This window comes from Odontesthes bonariensis, chromosome 9 (genome assembly GCF_027942865.1).
Source record: "Odontesthes bonariensis isolate fOdoBon6 chromosome 9, fOdoBon6.hap1, whole genome shotgun sequence".
In the NCBI taxonomy this organism is placed as follows: Eukaryota; Metazoa; Chordata; class Actinopteri; order Atheriniformes; family Atherinopsidae; genus Odontesthes; species Odontesthes bonariensis.
The window spans coordinates 10,925,864-10,950,195 of NC_134514.1; the positions used below are offsets into that span (position 1 = coordinate 10,925,864).

The window sequence follows — 24,332 nt, forward strand, 5'->3', positions numbered from 1 at the left end:
CACTGACAGCACTCTCAGTTTCTGGCTGTATACCAGCCAGTCCTCTATGATGGACTGTGGATTGCTGCCAACACCAGATAGTTTCCTCCCAAAAGTAAAAACACTGGCATTCATTGGAAGTCAAAATTACAGTGAAGAAGACAAAATGACCTTTGAAGTCTTTGCCAGTTCTGCCTTACAAAATACTGACATTAATTACTGCTGAAAGAAGCAGAGCAGTGGCCTTTGCTTTTTTCTTTTTTTGAAAACCTTTTCATAACCTGTTAATCAATGGAATATTTTGGACTGCACTACATTATATTTTTTGTCTTTTAAAGCAAATAAATCCTTTTTCTTTTAATGTTACAGGTGCATCTGAAGCATTAGTTTTCAGGTTTCACTCAGTCATCATGTTATTCTGAACTGAGTGACATTCAAAGCTGTTCTCAATTTTCTCTGGAGGTGGTATAAATCAACTTTGATGCTAGAAATACCTTCAATCTTTATGAGGAATCATTGAGGTGATATGACCTCAAACTAATCAAACGGGTATAAAAAAAGCAACAACTTCCACTTTAAATCAATGGGCAACCTGCACAGCTTGAACTGTTTTCCAGTTTCTGTGAACCATAAGCAGTCATTCACTAAATGATACATCACATGGAGATGTGCCTAATAGTTTCCTTGAATTTAACAATTCCTAAAATGTATTTAGTTTTATAAGTTTTTAGCATTTTTAAATAATTTAAATGAAGTTTCTTTCAGTCAGATGCAGCCTGGCTTCCAACAGCTGAACATTAGAAATGCATTATATACTGCAGAGCAGCACTGTGGTGGCCCAGGGGACCATGCTGTGACGGCCCTTTCACTATTCACATATGAGAAGTCCAGCTCTACACAAGTTATGCTATCTTAAGTCGTATAGACTTTTCAGATACCTGTCAGAGAGTCAACATATACGAAAAGCATAAAATATTAACTGCAGTACTGTTTGTATTTGTTTGGTCTTTTTTCAAATCTGCTAATCTAATAACCATACATAATCTGCAATCAATTTGCAGTTCAGTGTGAAATAATTCAGTGTCAGACAATCAAAGGATCTTCTCATTGCATGCTTTTGTAGTTATTGCAGTGGCCACTGGCTTCATGGCACTAAATGACAATCCGCATTGCATATAATTCAAATTGATTTCTGTACCAAAGTTTTTTAAGGTGCAGTGGGATTCAGGGATTCCTATCTGCTGGTGAAGTTGCAGATTGCAATACGCACACACACACCACCTACGCCTCCTCTTCTAAACATGTAGGAAACTCTACTGCGGCCGTGAAAGATGGATAGATTAAAAAAAAAGTCAGAGTTTGGTTCTTGTACTGGGCGACAGTAGAAATATGGCAATACCTTGCTGTCTGCATGTTTAAATGGCTCATTCTAAGGCCAGATTCACAATGAGAGAGGGGCATGGGGGATATTTTTTATGCATGTGGTAAGCATCACAGTACATATTTCACCATAGTTTTAGTCAGGATGGTTAATTGCACTGTTGAGCCGAGCAACAGTTACATTTCGGCTGTACCATTTAACTTGACCAGGGTCCTTGTTATACTTTACATGTATAGGAGCTGGATTGACTGAAGTAAGCAGCTTTATAGGGAGATCAGTTGTATTAATATACACTGACACCACACTGTTGTTACAAAAAGATGCAAAAAGATTGAACCTTGAAGCATACACAAAATAGTTGAGTGTATACAAGCAGAGTGATTTGATCCCTAACAAAATCAGGTGGGCGTGTTAGTTCGTCTGGTTTTAATTTTCTGTACCCGCTGAATCCATCGGTCAGGTCGCGGGGGGGCTGGAGTCTATCCCAGTTGTCATTGGGCGAGAGGAAGGGTACACCCTGGACAGGTCGCCAGTCCATCACAGGGCCACACAGAGACAAATGAGACAAACAACCATACACACGCTCAAACTCACTCCTAAGGACAATTTTAGAGACACCAATTAACCTAACATGCATGTTTTTGGCCGGAGTACCTGGAGAGAACCCACGCATACACGGGGAGAACAAACTCCACACAGAAAAGCCCCAGCTGGGAGTTAAACCTGGAACCCTCTCGCTGTGAGGCAATGGTGCTAACCACCATACCACCGTGCAGCCTGTTATGATGACGATCATAAATGATTTTCAGTTCATTTGGGCAACCGAAGTGGCTCTCAAGTTGCAGCAACTTTCATGCCTTCACTTTTTGAGTTTCTATCAATCATGAATTACACACAATTCTGTGTTTATGCCCCAGAGGAATGCTGTGCTTAAAAACAATTGCTCAGGCAGATGCTGTGCCACCACAGAAAGGCTGTTGGTGTGAATACAAACATGCAGCTGAGATGCAGCAGTTCAGCAAAGCACACGCAACACACACTCCATGTTCCCAGTGTAAAGCCGGGAAAACACATTGCAAGGCAAGGAAAACATATTATTTTCATGTGACTCTAAACTATATCTACTATATCTATTTGGATTTCTGCCAAGATATCACCCGCATACATTATAGTGTATTTGAGCGCATAAAATACATTTTTCTAAACTACATATTGCAAGATGTGAAATCTATTAAATCTATTGTTCTCTCAATCTAACAGCATACACTGACTGTAGCTTTTTCTTCCAGAAGATCTTTGAGATAAACTGCCGGGACTGACTTCCATAAACTGACTTCCTGAAGTGAAGTATTGACTGAAAGAAGCAAAGCTATAGCTTTTTATCTATTTATTTATTTTTCTAAAAGACGTTAAACTCATAGGTGCTGTGAGTCACACCTCTTACAATTCCAAGGTGGGGTGAAATAACTATATACTCAAGACATTTTTTAATAAAAAGGGATTTTTTTCTGTCATCCTACAACAAGCATTAAGACAATGAACTTTATAATGCAATCTGTGAATGAGACAACAAGTCATCATTTCCCTTGAAACCAAGATTTCTCATAAAGAAGAATCTATAATGAAAACTAATCAAACAATATATTTTTAATGTGAATGCACCTGAAGTTTGAGGGTGAAGAAGAGCTATTTGTATTCAGAAAAGTAGAGGGTGAGACTTCCCACTTCAAACAATGGGAAGGAGATTTTAGGACAGGGGTTTGCATCAACAACAGTCTAAACTGATAACAGTATAATCATTTACAAGAAAAGGTTGAATTTTATCCTTTATGACTCTCAGCTCTGCAACAGACTCGTCCACATATACCAGCAACTAGCCAACGCCAGTCTGCATCCCTCACTGCCTTGATGAAAAAAGGTTGCACAGGACATCTTTCTCAGAGGACTAAGATGCCTGGAGAGTGAACCAGAGGGCTATTAACAACAACCTTTTCTGTGGACTGAAAAAGGCTGCAGCCGAAAGAGCATCCCATTAAAGTGCAACATGAGAGGTCTCTGGTGCAATTCGGTGTCGACGGCTATCGCACAAGAATAACTTTGACCTCTGTCTCAAGCAAGCAGAAAGGTATAAGTGCACAAAGCATGTGCTGGCATTTTTATGGTTTCTGGTTATTACATATCAAACAACACATGAATTCTAGAGTTGGCTCTTTTCTTGTCTTTTGGAAATTGTTTCATATCTGGCCCTGCTCTCTTTAGGTTCCAACAATTAACTATGCAATGATAGAAGCATTAAAAAACAGACTTTCCTAACAAGATCATTTCGAAATGACAGAAGCTACAATCAATTTGCCTTTATGCAAAGATTATACAAAGGTATATGTGACAAATGGTGGACTATGCCATATTGGAATTTTAATTATCATTTGTATATAGACTGCATCACAGCCAAGAGTTATTGTGAAGAAACAATATCTATGCATTCATCCATCTCTTATCTGATTCAGAACATTAGTGGCAACAGACCAGCTCTGCATCCTAACAACATCCTCCAGCCTCTCCTTAGGGATCACAAGGCTTTCAAACCAGTGGAGTATATAATACAGAGAAACCTGGTCTGTCCTAGGGTCTCCATATTCCTGTCAATCATGTATAGTTGCATTTCCAGAGGAAGCCACCACTGGGCTTTGATTCATTCAGTGGTTGCTATCGGTTAACACCTTCTGAGCACCTTTATTTCACCGGAAATTTGTGTTGTAGTTTTACAGTTTTAAATTACATTTGTGCTCTTGTTTAGAGCTAAACTAGATCTAAAAACTCAACTCATTACTCGTAAAAAATGCTAAATGTGTGTGTAATTAGAATCAATTAACCTCACCTTTAAAAAGATCTACAGTAATGGAAACAGGACAGTAGCATATATCCCAAGATAATTGCTTAACATCAATATATTTCAAACTGGATTATTATACTAGAACTCGGGGTAATGATCTGATTGTAAAATGAAGACCCAATATAGAATCCACTTCACTGCCTGTATAGAAATGTAGATTTCATCAGACAAAAGACTTTCCAAAACAGATTTGCATTCTTCAGTCACAGAACAAGAAAACTGAGGACCGAACAGAAGGTAAGTTTTGCTGGATTGAAAGGGTTGAGGTGTGTGTTGTGGTTAAAACTACTGCAATGATTACAATAATAATATCAGATTGTCACCAGTACTGGCAGCCCCACAGTTGCTGGAAATCATGGGGGGTGCTGACTAAATGTGCATGTTACTGCTCTAGTTCAAAGAGAAGTTCCCAAATTAAAGCATGTAAGCATGAAATAGTTTTTTAAAAGCTTACAAAAAACAAAAATGTCAGTGTGACTTTCATTCTCTGAGGTATTATAAGCACACTTTGAGACAAAATGTTGAGAAATGTCCTGCTGACACTCAATTTGCTTCCAATTCTCTTGCAAAATTAGGTTTGGATAACATCCCCTCCACAAGGTCTTAGGTTGCATAACTTTCAACTTTAGTTTGCTAGATCATTTTTCATGTACCGACAAATGCAGCTCTGCCTGCAGCGTAGCCCAAGGCCAGTAACTCCTATGCTGTGATGGGGTTGAGGGCAGTTAGGCTGCAAAAGCGCTGCAAAACTCACCTCTTTCAGTATTTGGTACTCCTAAATTAATGGTTGGTATCGAAGAATCAGCGTGGTCACTGTAGTACTCTAAAAATAAAGCATCTTTTTCCCAGGTCTTCTTTATCACTGGAACTAGAGCAAAGGGGAGAAAAATCAATACAGTGTTTCACAGAATTACAGGATAAGCAGACATATGACTCTGTGCAATTTAGACTGAATCCCTGAGCACATATATCCATTTAATATCAAATGGAAATCATGAAGTCTGATGTCTGTTTTAAGTAAAATTTTAAATCAATTACACTGGTGAAGGAAAAGTGAAGAAAGCAGGATAAGAAGATGCAATGCATCTAATCAAGTCATTTAATCATTTCACTTTGTTCAAGGGTGCCAAAAAACTATTCATTTTCTGGAGATGCTATGCTACATTTAGGGGGAAAAAAAATCTTATGCAAGCTTGACAGTATATATAAGATCAATTCTATAATTGCTAATAATGAAGTCAAATCTACTCCCCCTTGAGCTGTCACCTTACCGTGGTGGGGGGGTTTGCGTGCCCCAATGAGTCTGGGAGCTATGTTGTCTGGGGCTCTAAGCCCCTGGTAGGGTCACCCATGGCAAACAGATCCTAGATGAGGGACCAGACAAAGAACAGCTCACAAGACCCCTATGATGAGTGATACTTTTGGACGCCGTGTTCCCTTGCCCGGACGCGGGTCACCGGGGCCTCCCCCTGGAGCCAGGCCCAGGGGTGGGGCCCGCCGGCGAGCGCCTGGTGGCCGGGTCTGTGCCCGTGGGGCTCGGTCGGGCACAGCCCGAAGAAACGACACGGGTCCCCCTTCCTACGGGCTCACCACCCGTGGGAGCGGCCATGGGGGTCGGGTGCAATGTGAGCTGGGCGGCAGCCGAAGGCGGGGACCTTGGCGGTCTGATCCTCGGCTACTGAAGCTGGCTCTTGGGACGTGGAACGTCACCTCTCTGCTGGGGAAGGAGCCTGAGCTGGTGCGCGAGGCTGAGCGGTTCCGGCTAGATATAGTCGGACTCACCTCGACGCATGGCTTGGGCTCCGGAACCAGCCTCCTCGAGAGGGGTTGGACTCTCTTCCACTCTGGAGTTGCCCGCGGTGAGAGGCGTAGAGCAGGTGTGGGCATACTTATCGCCCCCCGGCTGTGCGCCTGTACATTGGGGTTCACCCCGGTAGACGAGAGGGTAGCCTCCCTCCGCCTTAGGGTGGGGGGACGGGTCCTGACTGTTGTTTGTGCTTATGCACCGAACGGCAGTTCAGAGTACCCACCCTTTTTGGAGTCCCTGGAGGAGGCACTAGAGAGTGCTCCTCCGGGAGACTCCCTCGTCCTGCTGGGGGACTTCAATGCTCACGTGGGCAATGACAGTGAGACCTGGAGGGGCGTGATTGGGAGGAACGGCCCCCCCGATCTGAATCAGAGTGGTGTTTTGTTGTTGGACTTCTGTGCTCGTCACGGATTGTCCATAACGAACACCATGTTCAGGCATAAGGGTGTCCATATGTGCACTTGGCACCAGGACACCCTAGGCCGCAGCTCGATGATCGACTTTGTAGTCGTATCATCGGACTTGCGGCCGTATGTCCTGGACACTCGGGTGAAGAGAGGGGCGGAGCTGTCAACTGATCACCACCTGGTGGTGAGTTGGCTCCGCTGGTGGGGGAGGAAGCCGGTCAGACCTGGCAGGCCCAAACGTATTGTGAGGGTCTGCTGGGAACGGCTGGCGGAATCCCCTGTAAGGAGGAGTTTCAACTCCCACCTCCGGCAGAGCTTCAACCATGTCCCGGGGGAGGTGGGGGACATTGAGCCCGAATGGGCCATGTTCCGTGCCTCCATTGTTGAGGCGGCCGACCGGAGCTGTGGCCGCAAGGTGGTCGGTGCCTGTCGTGGCGGCAATCCCCGAACCCGCTGGTGGACCCCAGTGGTGAGGGAGGCCGTCAAGCTGAAGAAGGAGTCCTATCGGGCCTTTTTGGCCAGTGGGACTCTGGAAGCAGCTGATGGGTACCGACGGGCCAAGCGGAACGCAGCCTCGGCGGTTGCTGAGGCAAAAACTCGGGCTTGGGAGGAGTTCGGGGAGGCCATGGAGAACGATTTCCGGACGGCCTCGAGGAGATTCTGGTCCACCATCCGGCGGCTCAGGGGGGGGAAGCGGTGCACCGTCAACACCGTGTATGGTGAGGGCGGGGCTCTGCTGACTTCAACTAGGGACGTCGTGAGTCGGTGGGGGGAATACTTCGAGGGCCTCCTCAATCCTACCGACACGCCTTCCGATGAGGAAGCAGAGTTGGGGAGCTCGGACGTGGGACCTCCCATTTCTGGGGCTGAGGTTGCGGAGGTGGTCAAAAAACTCCTCGGTGGCAAGGCCCCGGGGGTGGATGAGGTCCGTCCTGAGTTCCTCAAGGCTCTGGATGTTGTGGGGCTGTCTTGGTTGACACGCCTCTGCAGCATCGCGTGGACATCGGGGGCAGTGCCTCTGGACTGGCAGATCGGGGTGGTGGTCCCCCTCTTTAAAAAGGGGGACCGGAGGGTGTGTTCCAACTATAGGGGGATCACACTCCTCAGCCTCCCTGGTAAGGTCTTTTCGGGGGTACTGGAGAGGAGGATCCGCCGGATAGTCGAATCTCGGATTCAGGAGGTGCAGTGTGGTTTTCGTCCTGGCCGTGGAACAGTGGACCAGCTCTATACCCTCCGCAGGATCCTGGAGGGAGCATGGGAGTTCGCCCAACCGGTCTACATGTGTTTTGTGGACTTGGAGAAGGCGTTCGACCGTGTCCCTCGGGGACTCTTGTGGGGGGTGCTCCGGGAGTATGGAGTGCCGGACTCCTTGATATGGGCTGTTCGGTCCCTGTATGACCGGTGTCAGAGTTTGGTCCGCATTGCCGGCAGTAAGTCGGACATGTTTCCTGTGAGGGTTGGACTCCGTCAGGGCTGCCCTTTGTCACCGATTCTGTTCATAATTTTTATGGACAGAATTTCTAGGCGCAGCCAGGGCGTTGAGGGGGTCCGGTTTGGCGACCTCAGATTTGGGTCTCTACTTTTTGCGGACGATTTGGTTCTGTTGGCGTCGTCAGGCCGTGACCTTCAGCTCTCACTGGAGCGGTTCGCAGCCGAGTGTGAAGCGGCTGGGATGACCATCAGCACCTCCAAATCTGAGACCATGGTCTTCGGCCGGAAAAGGGTGGAATGCTCTCTTCGGGTCGGGAATGAGATCCTTCCCCAAGTGGAGGAGTTCAAGTATCTCGGGGTCTTGTTCACGAGTGAGGGACGAATGGAACAGGAGATTGACAGACGGATTGGTGCGGCGTCTGCAGTGATGCGGGCTCTGCACCGGCCCGTCGTGGTGAAGAAGGAGCTGAGCCAGAAGGCGAAGCTCTCGATTTACCGGTCAATCTATGTTCCTACCCTCACCTATGGTCACGAGCTGTGGGTAGTGACCGAAAGAACGAGATCGCGAATACAAGCGGCCGAAATGAGTTTCCTCCGCAGGGTGTCTGGGCTCTCCCTTAGAGATAGGGTGAGAAGCTCGGTCATCCGGGAGGGGCTCGGAGTAGAACCGCTGCTCCTCCGCATCGAGAGGAGTCAGATGAGGTGGCTTGGGCATCTGGTGAGAATGCCTCCTGGACGCCTCCCCGGTGAGGTGTTCCGGGCCCGTCCCACTGGGAGGAGGCCCCGGGGAAGACCCAGGACACGTTGGCTGGCCTGGGAACGCCTTGGGGTCCCCCCAGAAGAGCTGGAGGAAGTGGCCGGGGACAGGGACGTCTGGGTCTCTTTGCTCAAGCTGCTGCCCCCGCGACCCGATCCCCGGACCAGCGGAAGATAATGGATGGATGGATGGGATGGAAGTCAAATCTAACAAAAAAAAAATCTCTAATTTCATGAGTTAAAATTAAAATCTATGAAAGCTTTGATTTGTTTCAGCCTTCTGAGGAAAAGGTTTTTAAACACTGTACAATGTGCAGTAGTGTACTGTGACCGTCTGCCCTCTGCTGAAGAACTGCTGAAAGCTTTGGTATGTTATTTTCCTTTTTATACCCTATGACTGATCTTTAATTACTTGCACAGCTAACTTCAGGTATAATTTAGATGTTTTCCACAGACTTGATTGATAAGATGTAAAAGGTTGTGCAATATGTTTCTAGCTTGCTGAGGAATAAGGAGTATGAGTGACTAAAAACACAGTACATGAAGACATCTGCAGCTTCAGCTTGAGGCTATGCTCAACTCTCAGGAATCAACAAAAAATAAACAGAGTGCAATATTTAACAATAAAAAAGATTGAGACAAAAACAGAAACACTGGCTGGTTTTCATTGCCCATCAAGGTTCCTGGAAACAGACACGTAAACTCAGGAAGAACGGCACGTATAGTTCAGCTCTCAATACGCTAGTTTTTAACAGTACATTTCACTCAAATTTCACAAAATAAACGACACCAAACAAAGTTATTCTGCAGGCATCTTGCGGGTCCCATGCCATTTGCCTGTACTGTAAATATTAACTGTAGTAGAAAATACTAAATATTAACGAGAGGTAAAAAAAAGAAAACAGCTGTTAACAAAATATATTTGTTTTTATCAAATACCATGTAAATATGACAGCAGTAAACCTTTAAATCAGGGATACGCTTTATTTAATGATAACGTGGTTATAGGAATGCTTGAGATTCTCAAGATTTACTAAAGTTTTTAAAAACTGTTAAATTACTATTTCATATTAAAGAAAACAGGAAAAAGGGGGAGGGGGGGGGTGCACTTTTCTGAGGTGAATATAATCTGGGTTATAAAATCTTCAAACACCAATTATATAATTTTCCCAAGTTCACTACTAATACTTAACTTGAAAACTGTTGGTTGAGAAGCAGCTGTTACAATATCAAACTGAACATTCCTTTGTATCTCCCCCTTTGACAAGACAACTTAGACTCGACTTGTACGTCGTTAGAGTAATTCTTTCAACAGCTATGCTCTCATTTCACTACAGTGTTTTCCAAAGCTGTAAAATAAATACAATTTATAGATGCTCCCCAAATGTGTACAGGCAATTAGCAGTTGTGTACCATAGAAGAAAAACAATTTGCACTTCTTCTGGTCCGTGGTAATATACTTAATTTGTGAAGCAGATCCAATGTACAGATGACAAAAGAAAGAGCAAACACACACACACACGCACACGCACGCACACACACACACACACACACACACACACACACACACACACACACACACACACACACACACACACACACACGCACACACATCCTTGGGTTCATTAGATTCAGTAAACTATAATACTATGATATACTATCTGCATGCAACTATGATTCATCTAAGCAGTTTTATGCTAGTTATAGCCTACAGTAAGGATGTATGCTATTGGACCTTTGTCAATAAAATTACATTATATTTTAGTTTATTTTGGCATATTGCCATCAATGAGATAAAAACATAACCCCAACCCCCTAAATTGCATTGAACATCAAATCTCGAAATTAACATATCATAGTATTTACTCAACACCTCTTCAACTAATAGCATGATGCTTCCCTATAGTAGACGGTTTTAAGTGATTTTATATGTCTTCAGTCTTTAACAGGTGTAGGTTCCATGTTGAATCTTAACAAAAGTGAGGTATGTGGGTTGTTTTAGACAGAACCAAACCAATCTCCATCAAAGAACTGATTATATATATTTGCGCACTGTATTTCAAGTCAATAGAAAACCACAAAACTCAACAGTACAAGTAAAAATAGACACCTGTGTGGCTGTTTGTTTTTAGGTTGCTCTGGGTGTTTTTTACTGCTTTAGTGGTCATTCTCTACCAGTATATCTTTTTTTAGGGCCACCAAAAAAAGAGAAAGAAAGAAAACACTGTAACCTCCATCCATCCATTTTCTATACAGGCCTATCCAAGCTGGCGTAGTGTGAGAGGCAGGGACACTTGTCACTCCTGCTGTCATTATATAAATGTACACTTTATGGATATTAATGTCCACTTCCAAGTTCATGTCATAGTGTTCCACAAAAAAATATTTGAACTTTAACAGAGTGAAACCACTTTTTTTGTCTCTTGATTGATTGATTGAGTGTTTATTTAAAGCTTATTTTCAGGCAGATTACAAAATAAATACATTTCCATAATACATATCAATTTACATATTCATCTAGAACAAAGGTAACATAAATCAATACTCGTCTCTTGCTTTATTGATCTATAAGCTTACTTTTGATACATACATGTAACATTAATTTTGATCCCCTCTCCATTTAAAATGGTAATTAAGGTAATTAGAAAAATTACTTTTGAGCAACGACCCCTTATATGTAGTGTGCAAATTGTTTGATCCCGCTGTAATTAATTTGCCATTTGATCTATTGACTTAACTTGCTACATTTTCATCAAGTTAAAAGAGAAGCAGACTTACTGTGAAAAGCCTAATGTTGGGTAGAGTGTGCCAATAAGTGGTGCGACTGTGCATTTTGAGCATTAAGTAAGACTGAATTAAGTGCTTCAGAGTATATGTATATATATATTTATTTTTATACCCTCCACATTATTAAAACCCTTCAGGCTTGATGGTGGAATAATTTATTGACATATATATTTAAATTACAATGATGTGAAGCACTCAGTCACACTTGTTAGAGGTAAAACAAACCATTAACAAAACACAGAAGGACTAAAATGTGGATCATTTAAAGAGAATACGAGTTCCTTTATATTAGTGGGAGTGTGACTCACCTCTTTCATTGTGAAACTTCCCACATGTTTTTACAGCAACAAATATATCTTCTTTATGTACAGGCTCTCCCTTGATGGAAAAAAGTAGACAAAGAATCAAAGAATGAACAAATAACACGAATCAAATATAAGAAAAACTGAATATTTAATTTACTGCAGCCAAACGTTTTGAAATTCAGGTTTTAGGCAATGTTAAGTATTCAAGGCATCATTGGGAGCTGATATCTTCAAATTGCAAATCTCTGTGCAAATGGCCCAAGGTAGCTTGATTTCTGCCTTTAGTTCTACTTTTACAATTAAAGACAGACAGAAGCTGATACTGAATGCTGAACGAAATCTACGTCTTTGGCATTTCTTGACTTAATAAATGAAAATACAGGAAAAATGTGAAACAGAGAGGGAATAATAATAATAATAATAATAATAATAAAAAAGAAACTAAATTAAACATATCTGTGTGCATTGTAACCGCATACATTAGCATGTAAAACTTTGGGGACCCCAGATGAGAAATGTCTTTTACTGTTTCTCAAGAAAGCATAAAGAGTAATGATTCAATCCACAAATTAATCTAGATTAGTATATAAACTTTGTTTTGTACAATTTTACATAATGTTAGCATTCTTGTGCTTGTGTTTCAGCCTGCAGCATGAGGAATATTTCACTGATAGCAGAAAGACAATAATATAAAAGTCTGTAGGACAGACTGGGAGCATTTCATCCAATATTACAGGACAGCGAGCAGCAGTCAAGATGCTTTTTAGATGTATGACCTCAAAACCTCACAAGGACGAAATAAATTCTTATTATGGGTCTTAGTGCTTACTTTCCTGTTTTCCTCAGACCTGACTGACTACAATGTGTCCATCTCACTTTTTAAATTACTCATATATGATAAGAATTTGACCACTTCTCTGTATTGAAATGTCAGTCACACAGAGATAAATTAAATGAAAAAGATAAACACGACAGGCTAAATTGAGCTATTCCTAAAATAAAAAGAAACCCGTTTTGCTGCTATAGCCACGTTAATTGTTATCCTTGAATTTGCCTTTCAAAGCGCTTAATTCATTCTTTTGTTCAATGCAGCGAAGTGCTGCTGTGGCTACAACTGGCAATTTGCCATGCAACTACTGTGAATTCAGTTTAATGGTGATATGTCTCTTTCTTTTTTTGTCTAAATGGAAGATTATTCTTGAATAGCTGATACATTTTTTAATCTCAATATTCCTGTGACAGCTGCCTGAGTTATGTTCTCTGACAATTATTTCTGTGGAGATAACTGACAAACTACAGAGTCAAGGCCACCAATGTAGTATGTGACTTGGCTAACAAATAAAAAAGTGTACCCGATGTAAGCTGCACGTGGACAGTTCACCTTTCCATCCACAAATTCAGGTTAAAACTATCATGCAAAGAAGAGGTCATATGTTAACAAGATCCAGAAATACAGCTGTTTCCTTTGCCCTGATATAAGGATGAAACTAACAACAGAAGATGAGCGAAAGGATAAGTAATGTCAGATTATATAAACATAAGTTGACATCAAAATGCATAAACTTGAACATACCTGAATAAAAGAAGACATAACTACCTGATGAAAGTGAGAACAATACAAGTGGATGTTGCCTGGTAACAAGGGTTAATTTTGATCTTGGTGGATGACTAAATTCAATGTCGCAAAACACACCCATGACCTCTCCTTTTTTAGTTATTACATAGTGTTCTACAGCAATGACGCACAATTGTTCACATCATTGTGAAACGTTGGTTCTGCTTAGACTCAGCCTTGGGCACGAAGGCTGAATATTATAGATCATAACCTTGCTGCCAATATCTCAAAGGGAATCCTTCTCTTTTTTAATGTGACCATCTAATTTTGCGCCTGTTTCAGAGATTTGAGGACAGTTGCACAGATGTGGCCAGAGAGCAGATACTCACACAGAGTGGAGGCTCTTTGCTCAGAGTGGTTGCACAGTGCTGGGCATGAGGAGAGTTGTCCGGCTCAGTGCATAATTCAGGAACAGCAGTTAGATGTGGACCCTTCCCATTGTCCCAGATGTATAAGGCAACCTGCAACAATACAGATTGATTCTGTCAAGCTTATGAGCCAAAACCAGGACACAATCTTTGAAACATCAGTGATATATGAAAAAATAATTGCTAATAACAAATAAAACTATTTCATTCTGACAACAAAATTCCAGCGAGCACATCTAATGATTACTGTCAGAAAAAGGAAAAACCAAACAAGATACAGGGGAAGACACAGCTGGCAAGTGCTACTGTATGTCTTTCTGAACAAAAGCTGAATTATAAAGGATAAAAGTTGCATTAAAGCAAAGAATGATAGAAGTTGCCTAAATTATGGCAACTGTAGAAAATAAACAAACATAAAACTAATGTTTTGCCGTTAAAGCTTGGTGTGAATCTACCAAAAATGAACTGGACTGACACCGATGAGTCTTCAAATATAAAACATGTAAAGTGATCCAAAAAAGAAAACGCAAGAATTTGTAAATAAAACTATATCATTTTCAAATGACCCAAAATTCCTTGTCATCTAATTCCTGAATTAAACTACAGGAACTTTGGAGAATCTCCAACCGAAGCACCTTCTCCAGACTAGACCTGATAAGTCTGATATTGCATTTGCTCAAAAAAGTCCCTAGATGCCTCTCTGACTGAATTTCAACGCAAAAAAATAAGAGCCTCAATGCTGCACCATGACAGTTCTCCAGAGTAATGAGATTCTACTTCAAGGTTAGATGGATTTCATGCCTTGCTCTTTTTGTGCAAATAGATTATACAGTAGTAGGCTTGCACAGACTATGAGGTCTTAGTCTGAAACACAAGGCTATTGGAATATAATAATAAGAATAAGAATAATATTGATAACAATAATAACAACTTACCTCGTGTTTCAGGTCAATAGTAAAGTCAGATTTATGTGGCTCATCTCTGACTTTCTTTGCAAGCCTAAAATAGCAAATCACAGAGCTCAAAATGAAATACGCTATAAATCTAATCTAAATAACTAAATCCTATATCATATGAAATAAACAACTTGTTTTACAGATTATGATTCACGGCTCATACTCACCGAACAACTAAGGGGATGCTTAAAGCCCAAGCAGCAGCAAAGTCTGGATATTTAAAGACTGAAGGATTCTCTGCAAAGGCATAGTGATGGATGATGGTCGACTCCTCATCACAAAGAGACTTACCAAGGAACCACTCCTGATAAACACATTTCAAGAGACACATTTCAATATGTTAAAGGTGGAGGAAAAAACAATCTATTTCTCTATTAATATACTGTGACATTTCATACAAAGAAACATAGAGGCTTCTGGCCTAATTTAGGAGTTTTCACACTGCACATGTCAGAGAGTCTTTGAAATTATTTCTGGTGAGTAGGTTTGCTACTCGCTGGGGAAATAATGAGATTTTTTTTTTGAGAGAATAAAGTTCAAAGATGCCAGAAGTTTTCTGAGCCTAATGTTTGACATATCTGGAGTGAAAAAATACTTCAATATTAACAGAATTGAGCAAAAATATTAAGCCGCCCCTCATTTGTTTGCATATCGCCAGAAAAAACGGGTGGAGCAGTTTAATGAAACATGTGTAAACATAAAAAGAAATACAATGTATAAGGCAACAACTGAATTGGTACAATTCTTATAAGCATGGACGTCAATATTTGGAATGACCATCTATTCCTCAACACAATCTGAACCCTCTTGGATCTTGTCATTTTAAGTGGTCTTCAGGAATACCGTAGCCACCGTTTGATGGAGACCATTTCTGCTGAGGCTTCAGTTAACAGTAGATTGATGAACTGAAGGGCCAGATCCATCTTTCAGGTCCTCTGTCAGTTCTTTGCTGGATTTTTTAAAAATCTATTTCTGAAGGACATCACTTTGAGATAGATACATTAGTAGAGAGCTTCTTCTTTTTTTGGCCTGCTACCACTTGTCCAGTTTCTTTACATTTTTTAAGGATAAACTGCACACCATGCTGAGATATGTCATGTTTTCAGTTCATAGTACTTTTGAGAATCCCCTTGTTGGACATGTCAGGCAGCAAGACAATCCTAAGCACAGAGGTAATTCAACTAAAGAATGATTAAAGAATTTTGTTAATATTTTGTACAGGTCAAAGTAATTACCTTAATATAAAAGGGAAGCTGTGGACAGAACTGCACTCAAAGGTCTTGTGAGGAGACGCATCAAGATATGAGTTGAAGTTGTTCTGTACTTCAAAAGCACACACGCAAGACTGATGAAAAGTGTCCAGTAAAATGAAGTTGCAAGTAGGCCTATTGTGGCAAAAATGGGTCATATGCTGCATGATAGGAAAACCAATAGATCACTTTCCTTTATCAACTCAGTTATGTAAAACTGATATTTCCTTTTCAATAAATAAATGTCCCAGAGTAAAATCTCATTTGTTTAATTTGATCATCTGTTTTTTCTTTTAGAACAGGCATGAAGATCTGATGATATTTTAATATGAATTCAAAAATAAAGAAAATTGTGAAAACTCTTTTAATCCCCGCTTTATATCAATCATATGAAGTCAAACCAAATGTGGTTAGAAGCACGGTTATACAACTGGCAGCTGTATACTGAATACAGTTGTATATTCAAACACTAGCTCACATTTCTTATCTTAATCACATGCTCATCTCACCTCAATAGTTCAGGGATATCTACCAAAGAAAATATTTTCAAATGTACTTCAAGTAGTGCAAGAGTTATTCACTGACTAATTAGTTTAATTTGTATGTGGCAACCTGTGTTTTTGAAGAGACTTCGCTTATGTAAATATTCTGACATGAAAACTTAAGTTTGTCTTCTTCAGCTAAAACTGAGGCCGAGCAGTAATACTTGAGAGGAGCATTTTTACTTTCGGGCATGTTGTAATGAATCACCTCATTAGGGTGTTGTATTCTTTGTCTTCCCTCTGTCTCACCAGAATGAGGTTGTGCATACAATAAAGAAATCCATCTTTGCCATGGTATTAAATTACAATGTGTTGTCTACACGTGTCATTAAAAAGGGCAGAGCAAGGATCTCTGGCTGCTGACAGAAGTAAGGATTTTTTCCCCCTGTAAGCTTAATGTTGTAGTGTAGTCATTACATTACATACATTAGCTTCTTTTTAAATTTCGGAACAAGTGCGATGGGAAATGAAAAAGAAAAGAAAATAAGCTGAGCATCAAGATTAAACAGAAAAAGGGCCAGTGATTTGGAAAATTTAAAAAATCCACTGATGAAATAATACAGAATAAGAAGCATATTGTGACGAGCCCTAGAGAGACCTTTTTCTTTTCTGTCAGAAAACCATAAACTTTCGTTATGACATCTAAAACCCATATAGAACCAAAATGACATCATGAATGGAGCTAAAGGGCTTCGATTAAGTCTTGAGTTGAGACTGAAGTGATGTGAGTGACAGGCAACGCTGTGAGCTGGTGGAGCTCAGTGAAGCTTGACAGCTGCAAAGGATCAGGAGTCAACCTGATACACTATCTCTTAATTGAGGCAATGAAAAGCTGGATCCTGAAACAGAAAGCATTGTTTCACTGACAAACTTGGAGTAACGTATGCTTACTTTATTTCTATCAAATTTTGCCAGGACTTGGACAAGAGTAGCCATCCTCACATTTGTTTCTTCCTCAAGAAATACAATCCAGGATGAGTTTTTTCCAAATGAGCGGGAGAAGCTGAGGACACATATACAAAAATAAAGCATCATCAAAAGTAGAGTAAAATGATAAAACGAGGAGACACAATGTTTTATTCCAGAGTAAATATGGACAGAAATTAAAGAGGGGGCAGCAAAGAATGTGTACATAATGATTTGCTGATATTTTAATGATCTAAGTCTTAAATCTTTGCTATGGATGATTATTAGACAAATCCTCAATGATGCATGGACACATATTTGAGTCTTAAGAAGCATGCAGACAGCTGTAGCTAATGTATTATCATGCTGTTCACAGCACTGATTAACTGCACTAATAGGCTTATTGTCATACTCCAAGACACATTAAGAAGGCAATTTTTTTCTAAATGTGAAGCAATCGAATAATAATTACTGTGTTAGTAATGACTTCTCAGAAAATGTGCCAAACATAACAACTTTTAAATCTATTCAACATTTTGTTCACATTATGGACCCTTACCTACAGATGATAGGTAGGTAGATCTTTTGTTAATCACATGCTCATCTCACCTCAATAGTTCAGGGATACTTACTAAGGCAGCAAAGGAAGGATACTCCAATCCCCCTCATTTTCAGACAAACTGTGAAGAAGCAACACCACTGGTGGTTTCTGAAAGATGCAACACACAAACCAGAGATTGTTTTTAGAAACTGCATGATAGCTACACAAAAGTAAAGATGATTGTAGCAACTTTTGAAGAACCCTAGGGTGGACCTGACGTTAACAGAAAGTGTCCAGTAACTTAATCAATTCTGCTAAACTAGTTCTGGGAGAAGCTTTTCCCAGGAAATTATTGAAAAATTCTTTCAAATCAGTGCATTAGGGCTCAGAGTTTTGCAAAATGATGCTTTTTTCTCCCGCTGTGCACAGCTGTTGTTTTCTACTCTCATTTGTGAACACAGAGCCTGTTGGGAGCAAACCGATGGCTTGCAGGCGTGTGCGTGAGCCTTGAGGACAAATTATGTATATTATATATGAAAATATCTTATTCTTCTCAAAAGAAGACAAATGTGGGGAGGAGCCTTTTTTTCATGTGGCGTTAGGGTCACAGTCCATGCTGCAAAAAGTGGACATCGGGGCAATTTCCTTGTTAGAAAGTAGTTTGCATGAAAACAGTACACATTGTGCTCTGTACAAGTAAATTGTCCAAAGTAATAATGGCTGTTTCTGGAAAGAGAAGCTGCGGTTGTATTTTCTCAATATGGTGGTTACTTTAATAGAAATGACATAATCAATCAAATTAATTCAATCACTGGGGCAGGAGAGTCTGACATTTATGCGGATATAAATTACATATATTAAACAAAGAGAATTTAAAAATGTACAGAACCTTAAAGCCTTAGTATATCAAAATATGTTATTTTTACTGTTTCCGAGTTTCTGTTTTTTTTATTTTTACTTAGGTAAGCCTATATTAGCATTCATGTCACTACTAAAAATGTAATTGTATTTAAGAAACAAAACTGAAACTCTGAAAATCTAATAGAAACATAGAAAATAGTTACTCTCCAGAGGAAGATACAAACTGCTGCATTCACCCTGCTGTGACCGTTTTTGTTTCCAATTATTTCTATTTGGGATGTTTGAAATTGTGCGAAACAGCTCAGCCATTAAAATGACTTTGGTTAAGATCACAGTGGCAGGTCAGAAGATGAAATATATGAAGGTACTTTAAACACAGTGTGGAATCCTTATGCTTGCTGGTCATGTTACAGCTGTTTAATAAATTCACAGAAAGAAAAGGGTTATTCATTTAGTGCTTAAAAAGAAAGTGCAATTCTAGATGGGGCAATGAGACAGACAATGGTCAGTTTAATTCTGCAGAGGGGCAAAGCTAATGCAAATATTATAGTTTTATTAAAAGGGCATTATTGATCCAGGCCCGTTCCCATTGGAAACATCATATCAATCCCCTGATGAAGAAACAAAACAACTGGTGGTTCATTTTTGAGTAAAATTTCTGATACAATCCAGCTGATACACATACAGAGATTCTGTGACTTAGAACTGCAACTCTTTTAGCAGAAAAGTTAATTAATACCTTATCATTCCATGCTAATGTGAGTCTATGCCACTGCCTTTAAAACAATCTATGTTTGTGTTTATTGATATATTCCCCAACAACTGCTTATCCATTCTACTTTAGCTATCTTTGGGAGTTAATTTGTTGAAAAGATGCAATATTTTCCCATTTACATTAACCTTAACCGTTACAACTAAAATGCTGGCCTCAACTCTTACAGTACATAAACCGTAACCCTACAACCAAGTCTTAATCCTGAAACAGTACTTTAAAGTGGTGTGAAAAGGGGAGACCGGACAAAATATTGTGCATTTGATGGTGTGAAAGACCTTCTAATGAATTCAGTTGGACATGCACAAACACACAGTGTAACAGTGTTTCAGCGGCTGGTGTTGAGTTTGAAGTCGTTTCGATGAACAGTTTTTAAGAAAATGAGAATATTAAAATAAAGACGACATTAACTTCTTAATTACATCAACATAATTGATCATGATAATAGTGCAAGAGCAGAGTAACTGATCAAACAATGGATACCCAGAGGGAAGATGTTACAGCAAAAAGCCCCACAAATGTGGTGCTTTGTAAGTCGGACTTTGTGACTATATGAGGACAAGAAGGGGAAGAATCTAGCAGCATTTAGTCAAGACTGCAGTGACAGAAAGATACCATCACACAAAGATCATGAACATAACATGAGATTTGTTTGTACCAGTTACAATGGATTTTCATGACATTTCTTCATGCTTCATTCGGCTTTATACATCATTACGACAATGTTTGATTGTCGTTTGAATGATTCAACATTGAAACATGTGTTATTTTATGTTGTCATTAACATTACGTAACAAGTAAGATAATGGCTTGAACAGAATTGACTAATTGTAGAAAAATGATATAGATATATATATTTAGTCACTTATATTAATCAACAAAAACAATTATTATGCCCAATATTATCCTCAAATTCATGTTGTGAGAGGAATAGTTCGTACCAGAGGCCAAATAATCAAGTTACTTAACTCTAAATTTGTAGCAATGAAGTTGTTTACATGCACACTCCTACACTAACTCTGTTAAGCTTTTAAAAGCTGAGGTCTCAATTCTTGCCATGCTTTGCTGCTGCTGTCTGCTGTTACAGCAGCAGAGTGATGTTGGTAAGAGAGACATTTCTCTGAAAACACACACAGGACATTTCAAAACACAGACAGAGCACCTAATCCCCCAAAAATGAGAAGAAAATGTTTCAGCTGAATTTTCTGTTGAGAGGACAGGACAGAGAAGGTATGTGAGGATTGTCTGAGAGAGCCAGCGTTTCACACTGTGAGGAATAAGAAGGCAGCAGAGCATAAGACCCAGTGGTACATTACATCACGGTCCACTCGTCACACGGGAAACCAGGGAGAACAGTGTCCTCTGAGCCGTTCTGTCTAACAACTGTCTGTTTGATTTAAGCTTTGACCCTGACAATGCTTACACTTATTAATCCCAATTAATCAGCTGAAATGTGTTTGCTCTAACCCAATTAGCTATGAGTTTGATCTTAAAGAGTTACAAAATGACACTTTGCATGTTTTATTAAACTGCTCTTTACCCGATATTCACACCATTGCTGTTACTTAAAAACAATGTTGATCCTAGAGTTAGATGATTATGAATTACTTAAAAAAAGAGCGTTTGCAAGAAGCTATGTGAAAAGGACAAAGGTTTCTTCTATTCAAGTTATGTACAAGGCTGTCTAGGAAGAAGGTGAGGGTCATTAAAACCTTGTTTTAATTAAGGAACGCAAGCTTTTACAAAAGCCCCCTCTCCGAACCCTATCAGCAATCACCTCCTTTCAAAAATGACAACTGGCTGAGCCAAGCCACTGAAAAATGTTTAACTCAAGAGCCTATATCTTATGTTTTAATATTTTTCTTACAGTGGCTTTTTGGACACACAAGCTGTTAGAATCCTAGTGATAGACGTGACCGCCTGCAGAAACTAACTGCATTTTATTACTGATGTTAAAGGTTTTAGTTTAATCTCATCACTTTGTAGATTGTGCGTTTCTGTTTAATTTAAACATAGACTTAAAATACTGATTAAATATGATAAGTTTTCCAGAAGGCAGAATGTCAGACTGTAGAAACATGGGCAGTGAGTGGACACAGAGTACACAAGTTTCTGTGTGTTTAAATCTGTGGATATCGCAGAACCTTCTGCCGTAGGAGAAAATGACTCAGAGACAGGTATACTGATTGTTCATATAGATTCCTGCCACTGATAAGGTTAGAATCATTCAACTTAGCAGTAATAATAGTCTGAAATTTTACATTCAGTTTCTTATGGCAATACAGAAGACGCCATTTATACAAAAAGGACGAAATCAATGACTCTGACCAAAGATTTCTGTCAGTTCTATTGACAGACACGAACGTAAAACACCGAATTTGAACCTTCATTCTTACAGAGACTATCAAGAAAGAATTTTCTTTGATTGTGATGCTTCCTTTGTGTGTCTTATATTTTTTTGGGGGGCTTTTTATGCTTTTAATGGACAGGACAGTTGGAGAGAGACAGGAAGCAGAGAGAGGGGGAAGACATGCAGCAAAGGACCGTCCGGTGCAGGACTCGAACCGGGGCCCGCTGCAGCGAGGACTATAGCCTCTGTACATGGGGCGGCTGCTTAACTCACTACGCCACCAACCACCCCCCTTTGTGTGTCTTAAGGCTAATGATATTAAAGCTTTGTGATATTTGAAGGACCTTGACATGCTTTGCACAAAACCTCTTTTTGGCAATATAGCACAACATATTGTACCTCTACTGTGGTGAACAGCCATAAAATGAGCTAATGTGTTTGGCACAGATTTATCAGTGCCTTGGAGATAAAAGAGAAGTCATGGAAGGGTCAGTGGGACTCATTCAGTCAAATGAGATGGGGTGCATTCATTTCTTAATTAACGTGTAAAATATTAATGTCACATTTTACATTTCAAATGTTTATGCCCCCGTATTAACTTCAGTTGTAGCATTAACATGTAAAATTTTAATGCTGGAATAAAGTTTTGAATATCTTCCCTTCAATTTTCTGTTCTTCATCTTGCTTTTCAATTTATAGGAATTCCAATACTTTCTAAATTCAGAATCCTCCTCCAAGTAGAGCCAGTACTCGACTGAACTCTAAAAGATTTCTGCTCTTCAGAAATGAAACATTTTGAGGTCTTTGCAGCTCCAGTGCTAGTACAGTATTACCTTATTGAGTACTTGGTTGGTAAACCTGAGCCAAAATGTATTTTTTTCCCCGATTCTTTGAGTGCACCAAGAATACAAATCTTTGAGTGGAATATACTTTTGAAAAGACTTTAGTGCCATCTCTTTGAGCAGCTGCCTATATTTCTATGAATTAGTTTGTGATTACATGTAACAGAACAGATGTTAAAATGCCAGACATTCTCCATGTGGTATGTCTGTGTAATCTAAACTAAACATTTATGACATTTATGACAAATCTTAGCTCTTCTACAATCTGACTACATCACTACTAATTAGAATGCACATAGAATGTTTCCAAACTGTGGCCAAACAGAAATGAAAAGTAGACTTTCATTCTTATCTCCTTAAATGGATATTGTATTGCTTGAGGCAGACTGCAGGATTTCAGGGTTGTGCTTAGATAAAAAGGCAACAAAAAAAGACACCGCGGTGATAATTTAAATTTAAATGCTAAGGCAATAGCATTCAAAGTCTAAATAAAGGAAATATAGTTTCTTTTTCAAAAACACAGTACGCATGTTGAAAGATAATTTATATACAAATATAGCTATTTTTCGGCACGCCAGTAATCATGGCTGGTTGACACAATAGAGCCATTCTTAAACTGGCCATTTCCCAACACTATAATCTACAGAGTGTTAGCATTAAAACCACCCAACTATGCCATTGTCCTCCAAATGGATCCGCCCTGGATGCCAAAACTTGCAGAACAGCTTAGGCTCATTTAAATTTCATTATAATGCACTGTGAGTTTTAGGGAAATACACACACTATCATAAAATTGGAGTTACTCACAGTTGATTGATTTTTTATATATACACATGGATAAAGAGCGGAGGATGACCACCAACAACCTCCTCTGTAGAGACCATTTTACGCTTGGTAGTTTTACACTCTTTAATGATAGACAGCTAGGATTAAACCGTTTTTATCAGTGAACATGGCCGAAGGGTTTGTCTCCCTTCCTGGCCTTCATACTGCCAACAGCTGGTGCCAGATTATCAACAGTATAAGCTTAACAATGCATGTAAATTGCCTGACGTGCTTTGTTTACCATTGGTAGCTTAGTCCATGGCTGTAAAGTAAAACGTTTACATGACAGGCTATGTAGAATATTCCTAAAAAAAGAAAACAGAAAAAAATATATAGTCTCACTCAAAAGCACGAAGTAACCCGCCTTATTCAGGGCTTGTGACATAATTAAAACTGTAAAACTGTTTCTTAAAATGCCTTTACAATCTGTTGGGTGCTTTTGTATTTTGTAGTTTGGTTTTGTTAAAATAGTCTCAGGTCAATTCGCCAGGTTAGCACAGTTCATTTGAGATTGTGGAAGAGCTGTCAATCAGTGCCTTCCATGGAAACACACTTCAGTGCCTTAGAGCAAGGAATATAATTATGTTCACAACTGCGAGACCCTATTTCATACACTTGTATTCTTTAAAGGCATTCATGTTTTGCTGGTTGGTTATTAACACATTTTAATGTGATATGGTAAACTAAGAATATTCTGAGATAATGTTCAAAATGACAAGCAGAAAAATAATGACACATTTTTAAGTTTGGTACAACAA

General features: G+C 39.9%; 1 protein-coding gene across 2 annotated transcripts in view; it reads right to left on the reverse strand.

The window, feature by feature from the left end:
- Window positions 1-24,332, reverse strand: part of b3glcta (beta 3-glucosyltransferase a) — a 74,027-nt gene that overhangs the window by 8,690 nt on the left and 41,005 nt on the right. For both annotated transcript variants that reach the window (XM_075473106.1, XM_075473105.1), the window contains exons 5-11: window positions 18,016-18,092; window positions 17,369-17,480; window positions 14,853-14,989; window positions 14,665-14,728; window positions 13,691-13,822; window positions 11,750-11,819; window positions 5,008-5,121 (exon numbers count right to left, since the gene is read on the reverse strand). In XM_075473106.1, coding sequence (XP_075329221.1) covers window positions 5,008-5,121; window positions 11,750-11,819; window positions 13,691-13,822; window positions 14,665-14,728; window positions 14,853-14,989; window positions 17,369-17,480; window positions 18,016-18,092 — 706 coding nt within the window. The remainder of the gene's footprint in view (window positions 1-5,007; window positions 5,122-11,749; window positions 11,820-13,690; window positions 13,823-14,664; window positions 14,729-14,852; window positions 14,990-17,368; window positions 17,481-18,015; window positions 18,093-24,332) is intronic.